Source organism: Jaculus jaculus, chromosome 8 (genome assembly GCF_020740685.1).
Source record: "Jaculus jaculus isolate mJacJac1 chromosome 8, mJacJac1.mat.Y.cur, whole genome shotgun sequence".
NCBI lineage: Eukaryota > Metazoa > Chordata > Mammalia > Rodentia > Dipodidae > Jaculus > Jaculus jaculus.
The window spans coordinates 109,983,137-109,994,020 of NC_059109.1; the positions used below are offsets into that span (position 1 = coordinate 109,983,137).

Here is a 10,884-nt window from a genome sequence, read left to right on the forward strand (position 1 = left end):
TATGTCATATATGTTTGGAGGTTATCAATAAAAAGTTAAAAAGATAAATAAAACACTGGGAAGCTGGGCATGGTGGCGCAAGCCTTTAAACCCAGCACTCGGGGAGACAGAGGTAGGAGGATTGCTGTGAGTTCAAGGCCACCCTGAGACTAATTCCAGGTCAGCCTGAGCTAGGTGAGACCCTACCTTAAAAAACGAAAAAAAAAAAACCCCCCAAAAACTCAAAAACCTTGAGAGATGGTTTAGTGGTTAAGGTGCTTGTCTGCGAAGCCTACGAAACAATGTTCGACTCTTCAGATCCTACAAAAGCCAGATGCACAAAGATGAGGCAAGCGCAAGATCACACATGCTCACTAGGTGGCGCAAGCATCTGGAGTTTGATTGCAGTGGCTGAGGCCCTGGCATGCCAATTCTCCTCTCCCTTCTCTCTATCTAAAGTTTAAAAAGTTTTTTTTTTTTTTTTAAATTGCTGGAAGAGGGGTCATGCTATTGTAATTTGAACAATGAAAGGAAATATAACCTGAGATTACAGATTTCTGGTATAAATATAGTGTTGACATCACTTATGAATGAATAAACTGATGATTAGGTATGGATTGATAATTTGTTCAAGGCCAAGAACTAAAAAATGTCAGGTTCAAGATGATAACCAAGGGGTGTCAGGCTTTGACTTCTACACTCCAATACCATGGCCCCATGGTTTGTTCTGTTAGCATCTCCGGCTTTGCCTAACCACTCCATCGCCATGGTGCCTGCAGAACTCTCAAACCTTGTGCTGCCAATATGGTATGGTTCCCTCTAGCTATGTGTGACTATTCTGCTTTGGACATGCGGTCTGTAAAAAGTGGAGTGTAGGGCTGGAGAGATGGCTTAGCGGTTAAGCACTTGCCTGTGAAACCTAAGGACCCCGGTTCGAGGCTCGGTTCCCCAGGTCCCACATTAGCCAGATGCACAAGGGGGCGCATGCGTCTGGAGTTTGTTTGCAGAGGCTGGAAGCCCTGGCGCGCCCATTCTCTCTCTCTCCCTCTATCTGTCTTTCTCTCTGTGTCTGTCGCTCTCAAATAAATAAATAAAAAATAAAAAAAAAGTGGAGTGTATTGTACAAATTAAAGTACTTTGAAAGTATAATACATGTATGAGACTCCAAAGGTTTACTACAAAAAGCAAAGCATCACATAATTTGACAAAAATATTATCAAAATTAAATTTATTTGTCTCTGTTATCTCTACATCCTGTTTTGCTTATGGGGTGATAAGAGACTAGATGTCTTGGGGCTGGAGAGATGATGGCTCATTGGTTAAAGATACTTGCTTACAAAGCCTAACAGCTTAGGTTCAATTCCCCAGTACCCATGTAAAACCAGATGCACAAAGTAGCACTTGAGTCAGGATTTTGTTTGCACTGGCAAGAGGCCCTGGTATGCCTATTTTCCTTCTCATTCTGTCATCTTCTCTCTTTCTTAAATAAATGAATAACTATTAAAAGGAGAAACATGTCTTTAAATTTTTTTTTAAAGATTTTATTTTTATTTATTTGAGAGGGAGAGAAAGAGTGAGAATGGGCATGCCAGGGCCTCTAGCCACTGTAAATGACTTCCAGATGCATGCGCCACCAGGTGCACCTGACTTCTGTTGGACCTGGAGAATCGAACCAGGGTCCTTAGGCTTCACAGGCATGCATCTTAACTGCTAAGCCATCATCACTCCAGCCAAGAAATGTGTCTTTTTATGTATCTTACAATCACATCAAGTGGAAGCCACAAACACTCATTACAGGGGACCTGATCAAACTCAGCACTTTACATCACTGTTCCTGGACTGGCTCTTTCCCAACATCTAAATTTAAGACTCTGCCCCTCTCTAGCTCTCCCTCCTGTATGGGCCCCTGTGACAATAACAACATTATGCAAACTGGAGATGCTTCAGCAGCCTTTATTGGATGACTGTTGACAGAAGACTCAGCTATTATGTCATAGTGTGTGCACATAGAGAGGGACGCAATGTCCCGGGGAAAGACCACACGCCAATGCTCACCTGTTCCAGCTCCCGCAGTGATGCAGACAGTGTCTATGGTGGTCCATGTGGTGGCTGGGGGAGAGTATTGGCAGAGTGTCTGTTTGGTTTGATGTTGCTCTTGGTAGAAGTGTGTACGCTATGACTTGGGGTGCTGGTGCTGATGGTGACAAGCTTTACAGGGGAGGCATTTAGGACGATGCCAGAGTTGATATTGGGGGAAGGACTGGCGCTTTTGGTTTTGGAAAGAACAGTGAACATATAGTTTCTTTGTGTCACAAAAGTAGGATTCCTTTCCATTCTTAGCATTTCTATAATGTCTTCATCAGGTATGTGGGGTATTTCATTTCGCAGGTAGCTTTTTATCAGTTGAATCACTTTTGGTCCAAGGCAGCATTTCTTGTTCTTGCAAGTATGTATTTCTCTTTCATCTTTGTGGCAGCTGTCTCTGCATTTCCCAAAATCAAACAAACATTTTCTCAATCTCAAAAATTCTGCAGAAGGAAGAGAGAAAGCCACTGGGCTATGGTTAATAATTAGAGATGATGTTAGAACTTGTGGAAGGAGAGGAGTAGAATAGGAAAATTTGTTAGGACTGGAGAGATGGCTTAGCAGTTAAGATGCTTGCTTGCAAAGCCTAAGGACCTATGTTTGATCTCTTTCTCCAAGTCCCAGACACACAAAGGTGAGGCAAGCACAACGTCGCACATGCCCACTAGGTGGCGCAAGTGTCTGGAGTATGACTGTAGTGGCTGAGGGCCAATTCTCTTATGTCTCCTCTCTCCAGCTCTATCAAAAAAAAAAAAAAAAGGGCTGGAGAGATGGCTTAGCGGTTAAGTGCTTGCCTGTGAAGCCTAAGGACCCCGGTTCGAGGCTCGGTTCCCCAGGTCCCACGTTAGCCAGATGCACAAGGGGGCGCACGCGTCTGGAGTTCGTTTGCAGAGGCTGGAAGCCCTGGCGCGCCTGTTCTCTCTCTCCCTCTATCTGTCTTTCTCTCTGTGTCTGTCGCTCTCAAATAAATAAATAAATAAAATTTAAAAAAAAAAAAAAGAAAAGAAAAGAAAAATTTAGGCTGGAGAGATGGCTTAGCGATTAAGCGCTTGCCTATGAAGCCTAAGGTTTGAGGCTTGGTTCCCCAGGTTCCACGTTAGCCAGATGCACAAGGGGGCACACGCGTCTGGAGTTCTTTTGCAGAGGCTGGAGGCCCTGGTGTGCCCATTCTCTCTCTCTCTATCTGCCTCTTTCTCTCTCTGCTGTCGCTCTCAAATAAATAAATATTTTTGCATTAAAAAAAATTTTTATTTATTTATTTATTTGAGAGTGACAGACACAGAGAGAAAGACAGATAGAGGGAGAGAGAGAGAATGGGCTCGCCAGGGCTTCCAGCCTCTGCAAACGAACTCCAGACGCGTGCGCCCCCTTGTGCATCTGGCTAACGTGGGACCTGGGGAACCGAGCCTCGAACCAGGGTCCTTAGGCTTCACAGGCAAGCGCTTAACCGCTAAGCCATCTCTCCAGCCCTCAAATAAATAAATAAAAATAACAACAAAAAAATTAAAAAAATAAAATTTGTTAGCTTTCATTTTAGTGTTTGGTGATATTGGTGGAGGCCTCTGGGAAGGCTGGGGAAGTCTTTATGTGATATGGGGGATTTAGAAAGAAATCTCTTGTTTAGTCTCTTTTTACTTGAAGTGACTTAAAAAAAAATCTTAATAGGTTGGTATTGTATATGTGTAAGTAGAGGAATAGATTAATGGGGGTGAAAAGGCCCAAAGTGAGGTCAGGGGAAGAGATTGAGTTAAGGAAAGGTGGAGGGAGGGCTAATCAAAATCTAAGAGGATGCAAATAAATCATATGGAATCCTCTGGTTTCAGACAATGGTACACTCAGGAGCCATAGATCATTGTTAGAAAATTTTCAGTGCCAGGGATGGGATACCTCCATTGAGTTGCTGGCCAGGGAGGTCCCTGATGTCCCCAAAACATTATAGGCCTTTGCCAAGGCCCTTGGCTTTCCACCAGGAATAGATGGTAAGACCTTATTTCTGAAGACTCTACATACTTGGGCTGCAAGGCCACTGAGAAATCCTGCTGGAACTGAGCTGATAACCTCCTCCATGTAGACCAGCTGATAGAAAGCTGGAAGAAGCCATTCTACATGTAGTTCAATGGGAGAAAGAGATACCACCAGTGAAGATACTCAACAGTGGACACTGCAAACCTTATAATTGGCCAGCCAGGCCAAATGAGCCAAAGGGTACAATAGTGGCATGTCTGTCATGGTGGGAACCAACTGCCCTCCAGTTGGACTGGAGGCCCACTCCGTGGGTGGGGGGACACGTCCCTGATACTGAAAACTTAAAACAGGGTAGTCACGAGCCCTAGGGATGTAACATCTGCTGATGTCTGGAAAAATGTATATACTATCCTTATCAAGCTGCCCAGTAAGCACCTCCCTTAATATTTATACCCTTATATTAACGCTACTCTCACTTTGGGTAGAGAATCTTCTCTTTTCAGATGGCAGTGACCTTGGGATGACTCAGAAGGTATCATAGTGCTGGAAAGAAGTGACTGGAGTACCGAGTAACGTCTCGATCACACCTTCCAAGGCTCAGGGTCTAATGCGGAAGAGGTGGTGGAAAGAATGTAAGAGCCAAACGAAGGGTAGGACTCCTTACAACATGCTCCCTCCAGACATAAAATAGCCTGATATCCATGACCTCACAGTGCCTGACACTACCTACACAAGACCATCATAAGAGGAGGAAAAGATCATGACATCAAAATAAAAGAGAGACTGATTGAGAGGGGGAGGGGATATGATGGAGAATGGAATTTCAAAGGGGAAAGTGGGGGGGAGGAGGGTATTACCATGGGATATTTTTTTATAATCATGGAAAATGTTAATAAAAATTGAGGAAAAAAATCTAAGCATGCAATGAGGAAAAAATAATCTGAAGGTGATGGAGAGATGGCTCAGCAGTTAAAGCCATTTGCCTGCAAAGCCTGATATCCTGGGTTCCATTTTCCCATATCCACATAAAGACAGATGCACAAAGTAGTGCATGCAACTGGAGTTTATTTGCAATGGCAGGGGGAGCTGGTGTGCCCATTCTCTCTTTCTCGTTCTTTCTACTTGCAAATATATATATATATATATATATATATATATATATATATTATATATAATATATATATAAAAGGGATGGAGAGATGGCTTAGCAAAGGCACATGCCTATGAGGCCTAAGGACCCAGGTTCAATTCTCCATGTCCCATGTAAGCCAAATGCACATGGTAGTACATGTGTCTGGAGTTTGTTTGCAGTGGCTGGAAGCCCTGGAGCACCCATTCTCACTCTTTCTGTCTCTCTCTCCCTTTCTCCCTGTTTCTAATAAATAAATAAAAATAAATCTTAAAAAAAAACATTTTAAAAAAGAATATGGGACCCACGTGTTTCCTTTTAGGATGTTATTTTTGACTTCCAATCCAACATTCGAGACACCACCTATCCCTCTTCCCACCCCTAGTCTATGCTACTGACGTCAGACAAGGTGCTGTAAAACTCTTTAAGAATTTAAATTATTATATTAACACATACTAATTACACATGCCAATTGACATTTGGTGTGTTTTTTCTTTTTTTGACTTTCTGAGGTAGGGTCTCACTCTAGTCCAGGCTGACCTGGAATTCACTATGTAGTCTCAGGGTGGCCTTGAACTCACGGCGATCCTCCTACCTCTGCCTTCTGAGTGCTGGGATTAAAGGCGTGCGCCACCCCAGCTGGCTCGGTATGATAATTCAATACATGCATACAATGCACATTCATCAAAGCCTTCCTTATCCAACTTCTAGTACTCACTCTTCTACAGTCAGGTTGACTGTTTCTTTCAACTTCCACATGGGACAGAGTGTGCAGCTTATCATTTAGAACTGTAGGGCGTTATTTTGAATGAAATGAACCAAGAAAGAATTTTCAAGCAGAACCAAAAAGAATTTTAAAACAGGTGCTGGTGAGATGGCTCAGCAGTGAAAGCACTTGCCTGATGGCCTGGACTCTACTCCCCAGGACCCACATAAAGCCAGATGCACAAAGTGGCGCACGCATCTGGAGTTGGTTGCAGTGGCAAGAGGCCCTGGCATGCCCATTCTCTTTCTTTCTCTTTTTTTCCCTGAAAATAAATAAATAAAATAAAACCAAAAGAATCTGAAAACAGTAAGATACTGGGAAGTGCCGCCTTCTTGCTAAACCTGTGATTCTTGCCCTTCCTGTTAATCATTGGACTCGTGGTCTCTGGAGCATGATGTTCTGTCACTTGCAGCCTCTCTGCCCATCAATAAATGTTCTTATTGGTTATCAGAGCATGCTTTGTCTCTTTTTAGATCAACTCCATATTGTTATTTATGGTTTAACTTCCCCCATAAAGTTTAATAATTCATATTTGCCTATTGATTTCTCTCATCTCAATGTCTCACTTTTTTCGGGGGGGGGGGTTGGAGGCATTGTCTCTTATAGCCCAGGATAGCCTTGAACTCATTGTAGTCAAGGATGACCTTGAACTTCTGATCTTTCTGCCTCGCTCTACCTCCTAAATACTGGGATTAGAAGTATGCTCCATCCTACCTGCTTTATGCAGTGCTGAGGATTAAGCCCAAGGCTTCTTGCATGTTAGGCAAGCACTCTATAAACTGAGATACAACCCTAGACTTCATTGTTTTTCTTATTCAATAGAGCTTTTCAGGGGCTGGGAAGACGATTCAGTGGTTAAAGGCACTTGCTTGCAAAGCCTGATGACCCAGGTTGAATTTCCCATTACCCACATAGAGCCAGATGCACAAAGTGGCACATGTGTCTGGAGTTCGTGTGCAGTGGCAAGAGGTCCTGGTGCACCCATACTCTCTTCTCTTTTTCAAATAAATAAAAATAAAGAAAATTAAGGAAGCTCTTTGGGCCTGGGGAGATGGATTAGTGGGTAGGCGTGCTTGATACAGAAGCTTGAGGGCCTGAGCAGGCTTGAGATTACCTAAGTACAACTCCCTAGCACCTATGTAAACAGCTGGTTGTGGCCATGCACACCTGTAACCCCCGTCCTGAGTGTGTGTGGGTGGGGGTGGGGGCAGAGACTGGAGAATCACTGGGGCTTCCTGGTCAGCCAGCCTGACTGAAAACGGCAGCTCCAGGTTCAGTGAGTGACCCCCTCTACAGGAAAAACACAGATGAGTAACAGAGGAGCAAAGCCAACAGTGTCTTCTGGCCTCTGCTTGTATGTTCAAGGGTTGTGCACATCTACACACACACACACACACACACACACACACACACACACACACACAAGTGTGTGCACATAAGCCTGCATCAAGATACAAGCTGATTGCAACTTTTGCTTCAATAGATAGTTTCAATTAGAAATGCAGCTGTCAGGACATAGACCTTGTCTGAGTCTCATGGTGGACAGATACGTAGACATTGGGCAAGAAAGAAGAGAAGAGGAGGTATTATATATCAGATAGAGATAGTTTCTGCGTTCACAAAACTTACCCCGTTACCCCTGTGGCTCATGGCTGTCTCCAGCAGTCAAGTCTAGGGGTTGAGGCTAAATGTTTGAGGTGATGCAGCACTGAAGTGGGCCAGCTCTGCAGAAAGCTTTATTTATTTATTTATTCCCCCCATCTCAGTATCTCTTTGGAGTCTTGGGATTGTCAACAGCTCAGCCCCCTGCTTCCTCACACTGCCCCCTCTCAAATCCAGGAGTCCACATTACCTGCATTCACCTGGTACTGTAGCATGAGGCTGGCAAAGATAGGGAAAAGAAGCTTCATGACTGGGTGCAAGAGAGGAAGTCTTGGATCTATCTGGGCTGTGTTTTGGAGCTCCTGCTTTTATTGGCTGCTTCGTAGCCTTAGGGTGTAAGCGGTGACCTGTAGCCAAAGCACATGTCTGTGCTGTTCAGGGTAGTGGATTTTTTTTTTTTTTTTGATTCTGGGTTTCTTTTCTTCTTTTTGGTGTGTGTGTGTGTGTGTGTGTGAGAGAGAGAGAGAGAGGGAGAGAGAGAGAGAAAGAGAGAGAGAGAGAGAAAAAGAGAGAGAGGGAGAGAGAGAGATCAGAGATTGAGCTCTGGTTGAAGGAGAGGTAGGAGGGCGCTAGGCTAGGAGAGGAATCAGCTGTAGGGACGTCATGACAATCTTTATCCTGTCTTGGTCTAGAAGCTCCCTGTGGGTGAGCAGAAATCCATGGTGGGGGGAAGAGAAAAGGCCCCCAGAGAGAAGATATTGTCTCTTCTTAATAGCTTGTAGCCAAGGTTATTAATGAATAAATGTTTCTGCAAAGTTTTCCCCTCCCTCAGACAGTCAAGGCCACTAGTTGAGTGACCGGTTTCTGTGCTCACTGCCAGAGGCAGCAGGGGCGGGGGCGGAGGATGCAACCGGAAGGCCACTTACCTGCTCTTGGACAGAAGCGGGCATCCAATCCGCTATTAACTAGAAATGCATGGATGGGGGAGACCCTGTAAAGATATACATGACATAGACTGGAGGAGGAGCCAGGATCCTAGATATGGACCCATGTCAGAGAGATGGATCAGCTGTCATTCTTTTTTTTAAAAAAAACTTTTTTTTTTATTGACAATTTCCATAACTAGACAATAAACCATGACAATTCCCTCCTCTCCCCAACTTTCTCCTTCACAAATCCATTCTCCATCATATCCCTTCCCTCACTCCATTAGTTTCTCATTTATTTTGATGTTATCTACTTTTCCTCCTATTATGAGGATCTTATGTAGGTAGTGTCAGGCACTATGAGGTCATGGATATCGAGGCCAATTTCTGTCTGGACGATTACATTGTAAGCAGTCCTACCTTTCCTTTGGCTGTTACATTCTTTCTGCCACCTCTTCCACAATGGACCCTTCACCTTGGAAGATATGATAGAGCTATTTCAGTGCTGAGCACTCCTCTGTCACTTCTCAGCACTATGGGGACTTTTGGGTCATCTCACTGGTCCACCTCCATCTGAAGAGAAGCTTCTCTAACCAAAAGTGAGAGTAGCATTAATATATGGGTATGAATGTTAAGTAAATTGTTCACAGGGCAGTTTGGTGAGCATAATATATGCATTTAGCCAGACAAGAGAAGGCATTATACTCCTAGGGCTCATGACCTCCCCTGCCATAGGCTTTTGATGAGGTTTTCAGTATCAGCATGTTTTCTCTGCCATGGAGCAGGCCTTCAGTCCAACTAGGGAGCAGTTGGTTTCCCCTATAACAGACATGCCACTATTTCATCCATTTGGTCATTTGGCCAGGCTGGCCAAACTTAAGGTTTGCAGTGTCTATTGTTTCCACTGCTAATGACTTCTGTCTCCCATAGGGCTGCATGCAGTGCAGCTTTCTGCAGGCTGGTCTACATGGAGGAGGTTTTCAGCTCAGCTCCAACAAGGTTTCTCAGTGGCCTTGCAGCCCAAGCATGTGGAGTCTTCAGCAACAGGGTCTTACTAGAAGGTGGGAAACCAAGAGCTTTGGCAATGGTCTGTAATGTTCTGGGGGCACCAGGGAGCTCCCTGGCCAAAAGCTCAGTGGAAAGCATTCCCATCCCTGGCACTGAAATTTTTCTAGTAACAAACCTATGGCTCTTGGGTGTGTCATCCAAAAAAGTAGGTTTCCACTTGGCTTATCTTACTCACAACATCTTGAATTTTGATTAACCCTCCCCTCACCCCAGTGGCCATTCTTCTCAGGGACTCCTCCTTAATCTGAAGAGAACTTTTGTTTACTTCCATTTTTGCCAGTCTAAAATCTGTTTGCTTTACTGCATTTTCTGTACTCTGATTATTGTGTGGAGAGAAAGAACCCATGGACTCCTGAGCCAAGGCACTGCTACCCCCTGGAACATAATGTCATTCCTCAGGTGCCATCTACAGAATCTTCTGCTGGCCTGGGACTCGCCAAGTTGAATGGCCTGGCTGGCCAGTGAGCCTGATGGATCTACCTGCCTCTGCTTCCCCAGTGCTGGCATTACAAGTGTATGACATTATGCCAGGCCTTAAAAAAAAAATTTTTTTTGAGGCAAGCCCAACATACTGCCTTGTGTGTGTGTGTGTGTGTGTGTGTGAGAGAGAGAGAGAGAGAGAGAGAGAAGGAAAGAGAGAGAGAGAATTAGCATGCCAGAGCCTCCAGCCATTGCAATAGAACTCTAGGTGCGTGTGCCCCCTTGTGCGCATGTTCAATCTTGTGCGCTTGTGTCACTGTGCGTCTGGCTTATGTGGGACCTGGAGAGTTGAACATGACTCCTTAAGGCTTTGCAGGCGAGCACCTCAACCACTAAGCCATATCTCCAGCCCTCTTTTTTTTTTTTTTAACTTTTGACCCTCCTTTTGGTGGGGGTTTGAAGACAGCGTTTCACTCTATAGCTAGGCTGGCCTTGAATTTGAGATCCTCCTCTTAGTCCTGAGTGCTTGGGTTGCAGAAATAGGACCTCCCACAAACATGGCTTCATATGAAGGGACATGGAGAGCAATACTTCTCTGCACTTACACAGTTTTCATTGGACCCCAGACTAAATGGTTGGCACATTGCACAGAAAGCACAAAAAAGGGCTGGAGAGATGGCTCAGCGGTTAAGGCACTTGCCTGCAAAGCCTGACAGCTGGAGTTGGATTCTCCAGTTCCCACTTAAAGCCAGAGGCACAAAGTGGCGCATGCATCTGGAGTTTGTTGGCAGTGGCTAGAGGCCCTGCTGTACCCATTGTCTCTCTGACTCTCCCTCCTCTGTTTCTCTCTGCTTGCAAATGAATAAGAATGTTTAAGAAAGCACAAAGGATGGAACAGATCTGGTTCTTATGGGGTGGCCTTATGTCCCTCAGTACCTGCCTCA

At 44.6% G+C, this 10,884-nt stretch overlaps 1 protein-coding gene across 1 annotated transcript; it reads right to left on the reverse strand.

Moving 5' to 3' along the window:
* Nucleotides 1-2,067: 2,067 nt before the first annotated feature.
* Defb129 (defensin beta 129) lies at nucleotides 2,068-7,834 on the reverse strand. Its single transcript, XM_004668058.2, has 2 exons — nucleotides 7,777-7,834; nucleotides 2,068-2,507 (listed from the first exon to the last, which is right to left on the reverse strand). Exons 1-2 carry the CDS (start codon nucleotides 7,832-7,834, stop codon nucleotides 2,068-2,070), a joined length of 498 nt encoding a protein of 165 aa, XP_004668115.2.
* Nucleotides 7,835-10,884: the final 3,050 nt, after the last annotated feature.